This window comes from Hippocampus bargibanti, linkage group LG03 (genome assembly GCF_051943395.1).
Source record: "Hippocampus bargibanti isolate YZ-2025 linkage group LG03, ASM5194339v1, whole genome shotgun sequence".
In the NCBI taxonomy this organism is placed as follows: domain Eukaryota; kingdom Metazoa; phylum Chordata; class Actinopteri; order Syngnathiformes; family Syngnathidae; genus Hippocampus; species Hippocampus bargibanti.
Genome location: NC_142736.1, coordinates 9,969,209 through 9,987,468, shown reverse-complemented (window position 1 = coordinate 9,987,468; position 18,260 = coordinate 9,969,209). Strand labels below are relative to the sequence as shown.

General features: G+C 40.3%; 2 protein-coding genes across 2 annotated transcripts in view; one reads left to right on the top strand and one right to left on the bottom strand.

Moving 5' to 3' along the window:
* LOC148900263 (voltage-gated potassium channel regulatory subunit KCNG4-like) overlaps nucleotides 1-18,260 on the bottom strand; it is a 262,500-nt gene that overhangs the window by 233,774 nt on the left and 10,466 nt on the right. The gene's annotated exons all lie outside the window — the stretch shown is intronic.
* On the top strand, nucleotides 5,076-15,339 carry gabarapl2 (GABA type A receptor-associated protein like 2). The gene is made up of 4 exons (XM_088991863.1): nucleotides 5,076-5,275; nucleotides 7,477-7,532; nucleotides 7,633-7,805; nucleotides 14,864-15,339. The coding sequence occupies exons 1-4, from the start codon at nucleotides 5,242-5,244 to the stop codon at nucleotides 14,952-14,954; spliced, it is 354 nt and encodes a 117-aa protein (XP_088847989.1). The 5' UTR covers nucleotides 5,076-5,241; the 3' UTR covers nucleotides 14,955-15,339.

The following is an 18,260-nucleotide window of genomic DNA, read 5'->3' as shown; positions in this document are numbered from 1 at the left end:
GTACAGTATTTCAAATTTTTACTCGATTCATTGAAAAGTTTGTACGTCTGGTATGTGTCGTGTAATTGTTTTTTTATATAAAATGACATAGATTTTGAAATCTGATTGATATTTGGTCTAACAAAATGTTTTTAAAAATAATTTGAACAAGAACATATATAGTTAATCACATAATTTTGAATGGAACACGTTACTTTTAGGGAGAAAAGGGCACGGATATCAATTGTCTTTTAAGGAAATGAAGGATATAGCAGAAACAACAAGTGTGAACAGTCGAATTAATATTTAATTAATAAAAGCACATGTTATATTTTATAAAATGTGCCTGAAGTTGTTTCTGTACTGCTGTAGTTACAAAATAATAATTAAACACGCACACGCACACACACACACGCATACACACACACAGGACGGCCATGATGTCAAAAGTATGTCGATCTATCTAGAGCACGGGTGTCAAAGTCATTTTTTTGCCGCGGGCCACATTGTAGTAATAGTTTCCTCTCGAGGGCCGTTATGAATTTGGGGAAGCCATTAAAATGTTTCATCCCCTCCGCATATTACATATAGAGCGCACAACAAATTAATGAATAACTAGTTTTCAAATCTGAAGTCAAGAATGACTGTTATTGTGGTTTACATACAAAAATATGAAATTTTGGTTCGGATTTTAGCAAGCATCATGGAATTTCACAAGTTTGATTTGCTTTCGCGGGCCCAAAAAATGGTGTGGCGGGCCGGATTTGGCCCCCGGGTCTTGACTTTGACACCTGTGATCGAGAGAGAGGGGGGATGGAGGGGGGATTGGTTGGATGGATGGATGGATGGATGGATGTTTGTTGAGTGTGGGTGTGTAAATGTGTGTGTGAGGCAAAGACACGATTGTGAAAATTTCATGATTGATATCACCTGCGAAACGAGCTGATCATGTGACACCCGGAAATTGTGAAGCCTTTTTAAGAGCATCCGCAGAATGATTGACACGGCTGTGCATCATTATTCTCTCGTGAGTATTTTCACTCGTTACAAAAAGTTACCATTTTGATTACTCTTAAAACGCTAGGACTGCTGCCAGAATGACTAGCACAACAGGTTATGGGCCCAGTACCACAGGCCAAAGATGGTTTAGACTTTGGTTCGATGATGATAAGAAAAACTACGAGCTCTGGGAGACGAGATTCCTGGCGCACATGGAGTTGCGAGGCCTCAGAGACGTTTTTTTGGGCGTCCCGAACATTGAGGAAGACAGCGAAGAAGCTCTTGCCGAAGACAAGGCTAAGAATGGAGAGGCATATGCAGAGTTGGTGCAATGTCTGGACAATAAGAGCCTATCGCTGGTCATGAGGGACGCAAAATGTGATGGGAGAAGAGCCTTGGAGATTCTCCGTGAGCATTATGCTGGAAAGGACAAACCACGGGTGGTGAGTTTGTATTGCGAACTTTCCTCACTCCGAAAAGGCAGCTGTGAGACAGTCACAGACCTTGTAATCCGAGCAGAGACTGTATTCACCTCATTAAGAAGAGCAGAAGAGCACATTCGCAACGGGTTTCAGATAGCCATGGTGCTAAAAGGGCATCCTGACTCTTACAAACCGTTCGTTGTGCACGTCACCCAATCTAATGACAATGACTTTCGGCGAATTCAAAACTAAGCTAAGAAGTTTTGAGAATACCGAAAAGTATGGAAAAGGTGACTAGAGTGCCAACGAAGACAATGTAATGAAAACCAGCGGGACTACAAGATGGCATGGGAGAGGGAGAGGAAGGAAAATTGACCTGGCTGATATCGAGTGCTACACCTGCGGAAAAAGGGGCACGTGGCCAGGACATGTCCTCGCACTTCCCAGCCGAGAAGAGAGGAAAGAAGGTGAGACACGCCACATCAAGGTCGACGACGAGGCCGCGACGTCATGAAGGGAGCTGCTGACGAGATCGATTGAGAGCACACATCCTTCTTCTTCAATCTAAATGACTGTCCGACAAGTGGAAACAAGAAAGGCTTAATGGTCGACAGTCTGCCACAGCACAAATGGTCAACGACGCCACGAAGTTCAAAACAGTCGACAAGAGCTTCAAACCCGAGGACCACATCATTGAGCTCGCTGACGGAACCAAGTTGAGAGGAATGGCAAAGATGAGAGGAGAGGCTGAGGTCTACTTGCTGGACAGCGAGGGACGACGCGTGAAGACGATACTCAAGCAAGCACTCTACATCCGAGCATTTCCGCTGAACATCTTTTCCGTCAAAGCAGCAACAGCGAGTGAAGCAGAGGTCCGCTTCAAGGACGGTGATGACTGGTTAGTCCAAAAAATTCAAAATGGAGGTGTTTGGTAGAATGTATTACCTAAACACAATAGAAGAGAAAAATGTCAATGGAGCGTATGGTTATGATATTCAAACTTGGCACAAAATATTGGGTCATTGTAACTTCGAAGATGTTGCTAAATTAGAAAAAGGGGTTAAAGGAATGTCTATTAGAGGGAAACATGAGCCTAATCAAAACTGTGAAATATGCACACAGGGCAAGCTGACACAGAGCAGGAACAGATATGCAGATGCTAAAGCTGCAACTGTGCTACAGCTAGTGCACACAGACCTGTGCAGACAGATAGAAATGGCTCCAGGTACTCAATAGCATTCACTGATGACCACAGTGGGATGATTTTTCCATATTTTATTAAGGCAAAGGCTGACGCGACAAAGGCTACAGAAAAATTTATAGCCGATGTAGCCCCATATGGAAAAATAAAATGCATCCGATCCGACAACGGCACAGAGTTCACTGGACAAGAGTTTCAATCTTTACTAAGAAAGAATGGAATAAGGCACTCTACTCGACCCATCAAAACGGTACTGCCAAGAGAGGTTGGCGAACACTATTTGAGATGTCTAGATGTATGCTGTTGGAAAGTAACCTTCCCAAGCAACTATGGACATATGCTGTACAAACGGCCGCTCAAATTTGCAACAGATGCTACAGTAAGCAGCTACAGCAGACACCTTACCAGGCTTTTACAGGAAAGGCACCCAACCTTTCTAACATGTAAATATTTGGCTGTGAATGTTACGTTTATAAACAGGACAAAAAGAAGTTAGATTCCAGATGTGAGAAGGTGATTTTTGTAGGATATGATAAGTATAGTCCAGCCTATAATATGTACTACCCCGAGACAAGGAAAGTCCTGAAACGTAGACTGGTGAAATTTATAATGAAAAACAACACAGATGGTCAAACTCAAACGGGTTATGACTCATGGGACGATATTCAGAGTTACAGTAAAGTACCCCTAAAGGAAATCAAACAGATTCAAGATCAACTTGAGAAAAGCAAAGAACCAAATGCTGAAGAGATAGTAGAAACAGGCAATATTCAGACAGAACAGGGAAGGAGGTTTCCTAAAAGACAGAAAAGGGCTCCAGAATCTTTAAAGGAGTACATATGTAAAACTAAGTGTGATGATAATAAAACCAAAAGTATTGACTATTTCTACAAAGTAACTTATGGTGTACCTAGGACTTTTAAAGAGGCAATGCAATCTGAAAATTCAAAAATGTGGGCTACTGCAATGGAAGAGGAGATGACAGAAAATGAGACTTTCACCCTGACCCCGCTACCGAAGGGCAAACAAGCAGTGGGAGGTCGCTGGGTGTAGACGGTGAAAGAAAACCCAGATGGATTTCAGAGTTGTAAAGCCAGATTTGTGGCAAAAAGATTTGGTCAAGTTGAAGGAATTGACTACAGAGAGACATTTTCGCCGACAGCTAACATGACTTCCATTCGAGCACTGATGCAGGTGACTGTGCAGGAAGATCTCACCCTACACCAAATGGACGTGAAGACTGCATATCCCCATGCCCCAACGGACTGTGAATTATATGTGGAGCAACCTGAATGTTTTGAGACCAGGTCACAACAGGAGAACGTTTGGTATGTAAGCTCAACAAATCACTGTATGGCTTAAAGGAGTCAGGGCATAACTGGAACATGTTATTAAATAATCACCTCATAAAGAATGGTTTTATACAAAATGATGCGGATCACTGTGTTTAGTGCAGAGAATCCGAAAATGATAAAGTCATTTTGTTCGTGTGGGTGGATGACTTAATCATAGCGGCGAGTAACGAGCCCCTACGTGAAGTGAAAGAAATGCTAAAAAGAAGGTTAAAAATGAAAGATGTGGGTCCTCTTAGACACTTCCTCAGTATCGATTTTAAAAAAAGTAAAGCAGAGGTCAAGATAACTCAAAAGAAACACACGACAGAATGTTGAGAAAACTTGGAATGGCTGAGTGCAAAGTAAGAGGCACCCCTTGAAAGATTCAAGAGATATTTGTTTGGAGAAATGTGAATATTTTGAAGCTTGCAGAGTGTTGCAAATATGTAGGATGTTTTTATTTTTACAACAATATTTCTTGTTTCGATGTTTTTTGTGTTTTATTTTTTGCTGCATGAAATTGTGAACGTCTTTGAGTGGGAGTGTTGAGTGTGCGTGTGTAAATGTGTGTGTGAGTCAAAGACACGATTGTGAAAATGTTTTTTTATCTCCCCCCCAAACCCCTCACCCCCTTGCACTATGTACAATTTTTGTTTTGTCCCCCTTTCAAATTGCTGCTGTGGACTGCAAATTTCTCCATTGTGGGACCATTAAAGGCTTTCTGATTATTTTTTTTGACATTGAGTGTAACTGACGGTGATAGTGGTACATAATTTTGACATCGCTATATGGTACTTAACTAGTAACAAATCACATTGCAAATCACAACTGCAAAAAAATCATCAGTGGTCTTTAACCTCTACGACGTAGAGTCTACGTAATGATGACGTAAAAGATGTTTGGCTCCAAAGAGCGATTTATGACAAAAGTATTTCATGTCAATGAATTACAAGCGTGTGTAGTTAAATATGTAGTGTAACTACAATGGAATATACGCATTTTAATGTCATTAGATGGAACGTGCGATCATCGCCCATTTGCAACCCTTGATGTAGTACAGCCAAATAAAACATTCCGACAATGACGTCTTTCCAAAGACTGCTCCCGGTTGGCTGACAGTGCGGGGGCGGTGCTTATTTGTTGTTTTGCTGAAGTGTTGACTTAAAAGAGACGGCCGAGGACCTGCTTTACGTCTATTTCGAATCGCAATTTAAAACACACAGAACGATATCTGACTCTCAGACCTAACCTCGAGTGACTATTGCAATCATCTCTACCGACCGGAAAGAGCCCGAAAACGGCAACCATGAAATGGATGTTCAAAGAGGATCATTCTCTGGGTAAGGGAGGGGAGTTGGCGTTACAATGACAAATGCATGAGAATATTGTTTAAAAAAGATTCAGATAGCCTATTGAGAACACATTCCAAAGAGTGAACAAATGGTTTGTTATGTCGGGTGACAATCAAACAGTTTAACGGACTGGGCGTTTACCCATGGCCTTGTCCTCAAATGGCTTGACCATCTTTGGAAACATCGTGGTTTTAGCTGACATTTTCGATATGACATAGGCCTTAAATACTGCTGCAAAACATAAATAAACATAGTTGTACTTTATCCAATGCATTCTGATGTTGTCAGCAAGTATTTTCAAGGAAAGCGTCGTGCCATTGTCATGCGCACAGGACGATTACCGTACTGCACTTGTAGGGCTAATGGTGGTAAAACGAAGAGCCGTTAGACGCCTATCAAATGTTCGATTCGCCTTTGAGTACGATTGAGTAAACCAAAACAGTTAGCCGTGGGCATCCACTCAATTGTAGCGAAGCGTTGTTCGCAAGTTTGAGACGATTGTTTTGGCAGATCCTGAAGAGGCCTACAGAGGGTGGCCTTTAGAATTTGCGTAACAACTTTCGTTTGATGAAAATGACGTATGGAGTTAAGCTGTCACCGTTAAAATTATATGACAATTCCCTCTGGTCGGTGGCCGAAAAGGTAGTCAACTTGCATTCTCAACAGTTCCATTTACAGCATCTATTACAACAACAAACAATTTGTTCACAGCACAGTAGCACAACCATGCTGTTAATAATAGAATCGGATTCTGCTCTTTTAAATTAGTCGTGCGATCCCCAAAAAAGTACAATACAACACACTACATTTTCAATACAGTCGTTGCTGTTAGCTGCCAGAAGATATGTGTGTGCGCTTTTACTCATTATGAAGTACAAAACAAGATTTCTTCACGTCACCGCGACGATGGAAATGTTAAAAAAAAAATTCACACGTCTGTTGAGTCAATGGTTAATGGACAACCGACATCACTTTTTTTGTTTCATAACCGACATCAGAAAAAACATTTTATAGCATCTAAAATACCCAAAACACACAGTATGATATTTTTAGTCAAATGCAAAACACCAATAAAAATGACTTAAAGTGTCCAAAATCTTCCAAAAAAATGAACCCGGAAGTGGCCAGTATCAGAATGTCCCGCCTCCTTGTTCGTGGTGTCAACCCAAGACGTCTTGCCTTGCTGGAGAATCAAAACAATGGCTTCAGATTCGGAGAATATGCTTTCTTTTTATTCATCCAGTTATGAATATGATTCGAATAGTTCTGAAGAGGAAAGCATACATGTTTGCAATCGATTAAATAATTTATTCCATGCCATTTTGAGGCAATGGGGGGGGGGGGATGTAGCTCGATAAAAGAGACAGAAAATGGTGACAAAGCTCTGTGTAAGGAATTAATCAGCCTGTTTCTACAGGCTGATTAATTCCTTACACTGAGCTTTGTCGCCCTCTTCTGCCTCTTTTTGGTGCAACACGAAGTTTTTAGACCAAACAAGTACAGCAAAATGCATTGACGTGATGGAAGGACTGCTACAATGTGTCCTTTTTCGGTCTCGGGTGTTCCTTGGTGACGTAGGGTGAGGACTCGTCACCAACTCAAAAACAAGACTTCCGGAAAATTCAGTGAGAGTCTCAAAACGTAAAATATAGCTATATGCGGTGAATTTTTTGTAAAATACGCTCAGTAGAAGCCATTTTACAAATTATGGACACAACTTGTCCGGAGACGTCGGTTGTCCTTTAAGTTAGTCTCATGTTGATGGAACCAAAAATTAACTATTTTTCAAGTCATCTTTACTTATAGACGGCCTGGTAGTCGAGTGGTTAGCACGCCAGCTTCACAGTGCAGAGGTTGCCGCTCCGGCCTCCCTCTGTGGAGTTTGCATGTTTTCTTTTGCATGGGTTTTCTCCAGGTCCTCCGGTTTCCTCCCACATTCCAAACACATGCATGTCAGGCAGATTGAACACTCCAAATTGTCCCTCGGTATGAGTGTGAGAGTGACTGTTCTTTGTATGCCCTGCGATTGGCTGGGAACCAATTCAGGGTGTCCCCCGCCTCGTGCCCAAAGACAGCTGGGATAGGCTCCAGCACCCGCCGCGACCCTAATGAGGAATGAGCGGTACGGAAAATGGATGGATGTATCTTTACTTATACAAATAATGCAAATATTACTTGTTATTCCGTAGAACATCGATGCATAGAATCTGCCAAAATCCGCAACAAGTACCCTGACAGGGTCCCAGTAAGTGAAATCCTTCTTTTTTTCTTATTTATGAGTCTTGTATATATATTTTTGGAGGTGCTTTAACACTGACTTTTACCTACTCCGTACTGCACAATAGGTGATTGTGGAGAAAGTGTCTGGGTCCCAGATCGTGGATATAGACAAGAGAAAGTACCTGGTCCCCTCTGACATCACAGTGGCTCAGTTCATGTGGATCATCAGGAAACGCATCCAACTGCCCTCTGAGAAGGCCATCTTCCTGTTTGTGGACAAGACAGTCCCACAGTCCAGGTCAGAACAACAATATTTGACAGATCTTGTACCTTTGATCCAACTTGTTCTTTTGATGCATCAGATTTGAACTCAACCATTTATGATGTTTGAGTGAGATCTCAACTCCACTGTAAAAAAAAAACTGAAGGTGTCAGATGAGCTACAGTGATTCAGTATTCAGGCTTCTTCTAGCAATAAAAAGTTTTTTTTTTGTTTTAAAACCGCACATGTGGTTATTTTTTTAGAGCTTCCTTAAAATTAACATGACCTTTATACTAGGATAAAGGTCATGTTAACATTCATCCATGTTCCTATCTGCTTTATCCTCACAAGGGTCGCTGAGGGTTGCTATACCCTATTCCAGTTGTCTTCCGGCAGTAGGCACAGAACACCCTAAACTGGTTGCCAGCCATTCACAGACTGGTACACTGTATTGCACTGAAAGCAATCCAATTCTAGCTATTGCAACATCCGTATTCACCGTTAGATGTCACTAACTTTCTCACACTGTTTCTTCTCAGGTTTGACTCTTGAGAACAAGTTGAGTTAGCCCTAGAGGAGCTGTATAGTTGGTGAATACAATATGCTACATTTCACAGTAACAACTTCATTTAAAAAAATAGGACATATTAAATCATTCCTTGTTGCTTCGTGCCACTGTTCTTCTTCTTTTCTTTTCGGCTTTTCCCTTCCGGGGTCGCCACAGCGAATCAGTGTCCTCCATCTTCAGAGGTTTGATTCGCATGTTTATTTTGGCCAAGCTTTTACATCGGATGCCCTTCCTGACACAACCCTCTGTATTTATCCAGGCTCGGGACCGACACAAGAAGACACTGACCTGTGTCCCCTTGTAATAATAATAATAATAATAATAATAATAATAATAATAATAATAATAATAATAATAATACATTACATTTTAAGCACCTTTCAAAGCTCTCAAGGACACTTTACAGTCACAGACAAGCATAGGTATCATAATAAATAAAATACAATCACAAATACAATACAATAAATAACATACAATTATAAATAGAAACAAGGAGAAAAGGAGTCCAAGATGGCGCCCGAGTAGGCAGCCGTCAGCAAGTGCTCTGATGAGCCTTGCTTTTTTTTTTTTTTTTTTTGTCTTGTTTTTGTGTTTTCTTTTGTCACTTTGTGTTGTTGTGCGTCGTGTGGAACGGATACGGATTGTTTTTCAGCATTTTTGACCACGACATTCATCAAGGAGGAGACTGTGCTGAGCGGTTGCGCCTTTTCGGCAGCATGAATATGCCAGTACAGTTTTTGAATGGGAGGAATGCCGGTGCCATTCGACCGCCATCGCTGGACACCAAAGGGGCCATTGTGTTTTTTTGCGCCTGTAATGGGCAGCATCTTCACAGCCCCACTTTGTCAGTGGAAGGTCGGTGCTGTTGGACAGTCTGCGGCTGGATGGATACATGGCTTGAGGCGCCCACGATAAGAAGGAAGGAGCGTCAGTGCAGAGCGCCGATGCGTATATGGAACTGTCGCGGGATGGAATTGAAGCTGATTTATGGGGGACAGGAGATGTGAGACAATCTCTTTTCGTCAATGGATGCTACAGCCGCGTGTTTGCTTACAACGTTTAGCTTGTAGTCGACGTGCACATTCCACCATGATGTCCCTGATCCACTGGTGAAGAGACGCTTTGATCCTCTCCTCTTTCATCTGGAACTGCTTTATGTAACAAAGAGGGTACAGGAAGTGCTTAAGAATGAATGTCTCTCTGTGTCTTTGTGTTGTCATGTTATTTGTTATTTAGTTTTTTGTTGTTGTTCTTTTGACTTCAAGACGGCGCCGCGAGAGTGGCTGCCTTTCCAGCAGCTCCTGTGTTTTGCTTTTCTACTTTCATTTCTTTCATAAGTTTGCTGCTGTGAAATGTACATTTCTCCACTGCGAGACTAATAAAGGCAAATCCAATCCAAGAGAGAGCTACACAGAACGTGCGATTTTAAATAGGTGGGTTTTGAGATGGGACTTGAAGGATCGAAGAGAATCAATGTTACGAATGTTCGGAAGAAGTGAGTTCGAGTTTGGGGGCAGAGCAGCTGAAGGCTCTGTCACACATCGTGCTGAGACGGACGGGCAGGGCGACGCACAGAGGTGGAGGGAGGAAGTGGATCTGAGGGAACGATTGGGAATAGAAATTTGAAGATGGTCAGATAGGTATGGGGGGCAAGGTTATGGATAGCTTTAAATGTATAAAGAAGCATTTTAAAGTTAATAGGTATGGGGGGGATAGGTATGGGAGGCAAGGTTATGGATAGGTATGGGGGGTAAGGTTATGGATAGCTTTAAATGTATAAAGAAGCATTTTAAAGTTAATTCTATATTTGACCGGGAGTCAGTGGAGCTCTTGGAGGACGGGGGGTGATCTGGTGAAAGGATGAGGTTCTGGTGATGATCCGGGCTGAAGAATTCTGGATGAGTTGAAGTTTCTGAGGGTCACCAAAGTGAAGTGAATTGCAATAGTCAATCCGGGAGGTGACAAGACTATGAACGAGGATAGCAGTGGTGTGAGGAGTGAGAGACGGGCGAAGACGATTGATATTGTGTAGGTGGAAGAACGCAGATCGGGTTAAGTTATTTATATGGGAATGGAAAGATAGTGTGCTGTCAAGAATGACACCTGGGCTTTTCACCTGATGGGTGGGAGAAATGGTTGAATTGTCAATAGTGTGAGAGAAACTGTTAGCTTTGCTCAAGGTGGATTTGGTACCAACGAGGAGAATTCCAGTTTTGGTTTTTTTTCGCTGTTAAGTTTGAGGAAGTTATGGGTAAACCAGGATTTAATTTCAGCGAGGCAGGGTGGAAAAGAGGCGTCTGGTTTGCTGCAGAGATAGAGCTGGGTGTCATCCGCAAAGCAATGAAATTGTATACCAAATTTACGGAGAATATTGCCAAGGAGAAGAAGGTAGGCGATAAAGAGGAGCGGTCCCAGGACAGAGCCTTGGGGCACACCAGAAGATACAGGAGAGGACTGTGAAGTGAAGGAGTTAATTTGGATGAACTGATTGTGGCTACAGAACAAGAAACTAAAGATGAAGATGTTCAGTAAAAGGCTCCTAAAAACCAAATGGTCATCGGAACAGCAGCATTCAAACAAAGAAAACTATACTCGCCATTTGATGACAAATCTGAGGACTACAATTTGTGTCCCAAGAACATTCTTTTCACAATTGAATCCCTATAGCAGGGGTCGGCAACCTTTATGACTCAAAGAGCCATTTGGACCCACAGAAAAGAAAACACTGGGAGCCACAAAATCCATTTGACATTTAAAATGAAGACAACACTGCATCTTTTCATAATCGTTTTTTACCTTTAGATATACATAAACAAACTATATAATGTGTTGCATTTATGAATCAATGAACTGTTACAGAGAAGTGAAATTACATTTCTGCACGCAACCAAAACATTTTAAACGCCGAAAAAAGACATTGGGTTGAATATTACTTTCAAATATAATACTCAATGTCTATTTGACGGCTTCCCGTGCCTGACTATTTCCTGAGCGGCCATAAAACTAGCATATGTAGCTGAATTTGTAGATTTCATCCACTTCATAAAATGATTTTTGATCTGATCAGCCTTCCGCATCAGTTCCGAAACGGCTCTTTTTCTCTCATCTCCATCCGGATATTTTTGAGGAAAGGCTGTGTGTTTGATCTGGAAATGTCTTGCGACATTTGACTTTTTGTTGTTTGCTAACTTCTCATTACATAGTAAGCATACCGGTAAACCCGTCTCGTCAGCAGTGAAGGCAAACGAATCTGCCCACGTATCATTAAACGTTCTGTTTTCTTCAGACACTTTTCTTTTCTTAGATTTATCCATAGTTGGCTTACCTGGGGGTCGAAAAATTCAAGAAATCGTGCGCAGTTTGGCGGTTGTGACCGGATATACGTCCACTGTCGATGGTTGTGACGTATATTATGAGCGAGAAAAATAATGAATATGTTTTATTTTGTATTATTTATAATCACCATAATCTTCAAATTTAGAATTACATTTTAAAAACGAACTAAAATAATATACATTAAATACTGCAGGGAGCCGCAGCAGGGGGATGAAAGAGCCACAAGCGACTCCGGAGCAACGGGTTGCCGATGTCTGCCCTACAGTAATAGCATCATCTGTATGTTTACAGGATTATAATTATGAACGGGAATCAATCAGATATAATTTATACTATTACTCTTAATGATACAGAGTATTGATCTGGCATTCTTCTGTTCTTTTTTTTGTTTAGAAAAACACACCAAAAAAATTACTGTTAGGGTAATTCGCGATACAAACATCTCTAAACATTGCTTTAGAATCTTTGTTTACATTTAGACTTCCTGATGCGTCATAAATAAAGCCATCAATTACAATTCAGTTTTTATTAATGTATGTATTTCTCTTGCAATTGAGACATTAATGTAAAAAAATCCCCCAAAAAACAATAATTTAGAGAAAAAGAAATGATTTGAACAAATCACCATCATGTTCTTAAACATATCAACTTCACCCAAAGTTAGCTGGAATGGGCTCCAGCACCTTCTGCGACATTTCTGAAGATAAGCGGATCGGAAAAAGGATGGATGGATGAATGAGTGGAAACATCATGAATTATTGAGTGTAAAAGAAACTTGTGTACAGTGAACACTCGTTTATCGCAGGACATACGTTACAAAAATAGCCCGCGATAGGTGAAATCCGTGAAGTACAATGTTTCCCCTGGAATATTGATTGATTGCTTGCACTTGTGACAACATTCATTGAGCGACGACATTAGCCCTCTGTCCTACTCCAGTCTCAAGGCATAACCACTCAAACCAACAATAAAATGAATTTTGCATTAGTTTCACTGTTGCATTGAATATACTGTACATGGAATGTGAAATGTTCATAGCCACAGATAACCCATCGTAAATGACACTCACAACAGCTTGGTTTCTCCTGTGGGCCTTCAAAGCCGCTGACAAATAACGATCCCACACATCAAAATATCATTACAAAAACTATAGGTTTGCATGGCATGGTGGACCTCTTAACATCTGATTTTTAAATAATGCTACATGTCGTGTCCCATTACACAGCACACTCAGTACCTTGGCATCGGAAGGTGAATCCAATGGTGAATCCGTGGGGTGGGATGGTTCACCTTAAAGGACAACCGACACCTCAGGACAAGTTGTGTCCATAATTTGTAAAATCACTTGAAATGACTTCTACTGAGCGTATTTTACAAAGATTACACCGCATATAGCTAGATTTTATGTTTTAAGACTCGCGCTGCATATTCAGGAAGTCTTGTTTTCGAGTTGGTGACTATTCCAGACGTGTCGTCACGTCTGGAACGCCCCTGACCGAGAAAGCGACACACATGCATTTTGGGTACTTTCTTTGGTCTGAAAACATCGTGTTGATCCGTGTTGATGGTGAAATTAGAAGGAAAACACAATGGTATATCGTGTGTTGCACCAAGACTACTATTTGATACTAGTTGACACAAATTCCCAGCAGTCAAATCAGCCCATTTCCAACGGAGCTTGGGCGCCATCTTGTGCATTTTCTGGGACACTCCATTGGAGTCCTGACGGCTCGAATTGATCCGGAAGGACTTCTTTAATCGATTGCAAAGATTTATGCTTTCCTCTTCAGAACTATTTGAATCATATTCATAACTGGAACACTTACAAGAAAGCATCTTCTCCGAATCCAAAGCCATTGTTTTGATTGTAGAGCAAGGCAAGACGTCCTGGCGTGACGTCACGAACACGGGGGCGGGACTTTCTGAAACTCGCCATTTCCGGGGTCATTTTGAAGTAGTTTTGGGACACTTTAACTCATTTTTATTAGTGTTTTGCATTTGACTAAAATATCAACCCGAGTGTTTTGGGTATTTTAGATGCTATAAAACGTTTTTCTGGTGTCAGTTAAAAAACAAAAAAATGGTGTCGGTTGTCCTTTAAGTTGTCAACATGCATCTGAGACCAATATATCAACTTGATTGTGAGATAGAAACAACATGAGAGAGGTGCAAAATAGCACTTGTGTAGCCAAAATCAATCAAATCTGAAATGAAATATTAAATGGAAGTACAGTAATTCTTCCGAGACCATGACAAGAGTCACTTCGGGTGGAGGATACAGCAGTTTAAAATTCAGCCTCAATAAGAGTTGGGGGAATGTCATTATTGTTAGTTTTTAGATATTTTTTACTTCATTTTTGAAATTAGTTTTAATTTGTATTTATAAAAAAGTTTTAGTTTAGTTTTACTTTTAGTATTAGCTTTAGTTTTTCAACATGCAGTATTTGTCAAGTGCAAGATAAAGACAACAAACTAAACTACAAATCTCAAGCAACTAAACTGTGAATTGACCTTCAGCAATATTGTAGCAGATACATAAAAATACATTAAAATGAACCCTGAAGGTTCATATATGATGTTAACTGACAAATATGAAAATGGACATTTTTCCTCTCATTTAGTTTTATAAATGCAAGATTCAGTAAGGTTTTTGGAAAGCATTTTTTTGGTTCATAGGAATGAGTTAAATTTTAGTTGAATTATCTTATTTGAATTAATATTTTAATTTCTATCTTCCCGGTTCTAATGACCTTAATAATAATACATTTAATTTATAAGCACCTTTCAAAACCTTAGTTTGTAATCACTACCGTTTCACTTCTTATCCAAGAGACTTCGTCAGCGAACTAAAATCTTTTGTTGGTGGTTTATGGCCCTATATATATCCCTACTGGCCAGACGTGGCGGTGCCAGACTTTGCTATGATTGGTCCATGCTCTCAGGTTGTGGGGAGCAGAGGACTACTCCCTATTGATTACTTCTGATCACTGATCAGGACAATAGAAGTTATCAGTGTAGCCGCAGGGAGTAGTCCTCTGCTCCCGCCAACCTGAGAGCAGGCACCAATCATAGCAGAGTCTGCTCAAAGAAGTACAGATGACGGCTGAAGAAACCTTCTCATCGATGAACATGTGTCGTGTGTAGGAGAGGACCTAGCGATATTGAAAATGTGTCTCTTTCATTTTTTCAGCATCACAATGGGACAGCTGTATGAAAAGGAGAAAGACGAAGATGGCTTTTTATATGTGGCTTACAGTGGCGAAAACACCTTCGGCTTATAAAAGAAGCAGCCATGATAGTGAGCCGACCTTACCCGCTGACATCTTATCACAGCCCTCACTTGTCCTCTGTAGAAAGGCTTTGGAACCCCATTGAAAACACCACAGAAGGATGGACTACCTGCTCACCAGGATTAATCAAAAAAGTATGTCGGTGTCTTTTTTTTTTTTGACCCCGTGTTGCACCTGTTCATCAAGGATCCAAATATATAGCTGCTTATAGTGTGGTAACTTATTTTCCCTTTTCCTTTTTGGTGTGAATGACTTGCATTTAGAGTTACTTTTGTCTTTGAAAACAATATTTATGAAATTGGAATATTTTAATTTAAATATTTGGAGGTAAGGTAGCTGGATGACCTAACCAATAAAAAGAGGTAAATAAACCCTGTGTCACTGTATCTGTTTTTTTACCCAAAAGCACGGTTCACTACTACAACAGTTCAAAGCCTTTAATTGGCAAAAGGGAAAAATTGTGAAAATCGGTTGATGGCAGCAGTAATCACATGTTGGCTGGAGTATCCACAATGATACAGGTGAGTGTTATGTTCAATGTCGTATGTCCCTTATGAAACGAAAATATATTTTCCACTACATCACAAATATATGATAATATACTTTATTAAAATATATTGTTTTCCCCATGTATTTTACATTTTAAAATCATGTATTATATATTGTCAAATCATATTGTTCAATATATAATATATTGTCATAATATAGTGTAATATATTGCAAAATATACAAATGATTGCCGCTTTTCATATATTGCAATGTATTCAAAAATAACTTTGAATACATGCATTGCTATAGTATACAATATATGTAATTTTATACTTATAAATAACTACCACCATCTATTATGATGTCGTCGGCCTCCATCGGTCATGGCTGACCATGGATGACCATGGATGACTGTCCCGGTGGACAGTGTGCCTGGGCGGTGTATTATGGAGAGCAGGTTGTCGCCTATGCAGCTTGCTCCCCCTCTCCACCACGCTACTGGACCAAAGGAACAGCTGAGCTGATACAATTTGGGGTCAGTGTGGTCGCAGGAGCTGCCGGAAAGGTAGCGGAGTTCGCCACCAGACCGCCTTACGTGCGCCATTACCGGATTGATTTCGGGTTTACTCCCATAGGAGCTGCCGGAAAGGTGGCGGATCTCGCCACCAGACCGCCTTAGAGGCTCCGAAGACTCGTGGATGGCGGGGTCGTCTTTACACCCGTGTAGGTCTATAGGACCTACCCACTGCCAATATGTTGTGAGGCGGACGTACGTATGGCAGTAGAGGATATGTACCGGTATATAAAACTTGCGTCCTATCATCCGGTGCGCCCAATGTGTATGTTAAATACAGAAATGGCACATAAATGAGATTGCGCCTTTTCACACGGTGCGCCCTTTGGTCGAGAGAGGGCACAACAAATTAATGCATACCTAGTTTTCAAATTTCAAGTTTGATGAGCTTTCACGGGCCGAATAAAATGATGTGGTGGGCCAGATTTGTCCCCCAGGCTTTGACTTTGACACCTGTGCTATAAGATATGAATGGATATATTGCACCATGAGAACTGCTTGATGAAACTCACATAGAAGTTTCTCTTCCCTTTTTTTGTTTCCTTCATCTGTACTGCAGACTTCTCATTCACAGTCTCCGCGGTAATTGATACAGTTTAATAATAATTCTATAATAATATATAAATTCTGAGAAAGATTTGAGGAACATGCTACATTTTCATATTTTCTGTTTTCGTTTTTCCATTCAGAAGGGCGACACTACATTTTCATACATCAATCATGAGTTTTCAAAGTTTTTTAATTGACCCTTTCAGGAGGGCAGTACACTGTGAGCAATAAGGGTGAGAAATAACATTTTTAACCACTCAAGAATGTCCTTACAAAGACAAGTTACCGATTGTTCAACTTAAGCCTGTGATTTTATTTATTATTACTGTCCTATTATGCACTACAGTGAACCCTTGTTTATCGCGGGAGATACGTTCCAAAAATATCCCGCCATAGGTGAAATCCACAAAGTACAATGTAGTAAAAAAAGTATATATAATAATTTTTACAATGCAAAACATACATACATACTGCAGAATGAAACAAAAAATAAAACATATTTTTTAATAGTTTAAAGAATGGAGTTGTAAAACAACATTTTTCTGCTGCAACTATTCGTCCTGACTCCGCTGTGCTGTAGCATCTTTTTCTACTGAAGGAGTCTTTCTCCGAGAGAAGAACATTGCTATCGGTAGTTGTTGGCACTCTTTTTTTGGAGAATAGAGAACAGCTTATGAGAGAACATGAGCGAACAGCTCATGGAGCAGAATGCTCAAAGCCGGTGTGTTTCATTTTATTCTGCTTTGCAGTTTTGTTTCTTTTACTTTGTTTGTTTGCACATTTGCATGCCATTAATACCAATTTTAAAAAAAATACATAAAAAGTTTTTTCCCCTAAAAAAAACCGCTGAAGCCGCGATAAGTGAACCGCGAAGTAGCGAGGGATCACTGTATAGCCAGGTGATGATGACTTCACTGGATAAAAAGAGAAATGTATAAAAGTTGAATTGTTATTTTTTTAATATAAACCTCAATACAAATTCCATGTTAAACAATTTGACAATGCCCCAGGTAACTGGAATAAATGTGAAATTTCTCATTTTAAATATACAAATGCATTCCATATTAATATCATATAAACTCAGGCTAGATCTATGTTGCAATCTCTTATGAATGAATGATTTAATCATCCTTTACATTTTCTCAGGTATTCAGCTAATCTCATAAGAAGTGGTAAACAACATTCTTACATCACACTAAAAGCATCTGTTTTCGAGACGAGTAATCCAAAATTCATATTAGTTTTATCATCAGATATTTGATATCTAATTTCAGATATGTATGTCCTCACAAAGTTCACAGAACATGTTTTAGTCTCTCCCAGCAAGCAGGTAAAACATAATCTTGTTGCAAGCCAATCGCAGGGCACACATAAACAAGCAGCCATTCGTGCTCACATCACACCTCGGGCTGTTTAATCATAATATTTTCACGGCCAAAGGGCGCAATGTGTGAAAAGGCGCAGTTTCATTTATGTGTGCCATTTCTGTATTTAACATACACATTGAGCGCACCGGCTGATAGGGCGCAGGTTTTATATACCGGTACATATCCTCTACTGCCATACGTACGTCCGCCTCACAACAACACACGGGCATAAAAGTGTGCGTATTTAAAAAAACAAGCAAAACTGATTTTGGTAGTGCTTTATTTATTAATTACAAAGTAATAACATTTTGTAATCAT

What these genes read in the sequence shown, in the direction of transcription:
- gabarapl2 (XM_088991863.1), top strand. Translation starts at nt 5,242, where the DNA reads ATGAAATGGATGTTCAAAGAGGATCATTCTCTGG. An exon ending in CAAAGAGGATCATTCTCTGG is followed by an intron (nt 5,276 to 7,476) that starts GTAAGGGAGGGG and finishes GTTATTCCGTAG; the next exon opens with AACATCGATGCATAGAATCT. An exon ending in AAGACAGTCCCACAGTCCAG is followed by an intron (nt 7,806 to 14,863) that starts GTCAGAACAACA and finishes TCATTTTTTCAG; the next exon opens with CATCACAATGGGACAGCTGT.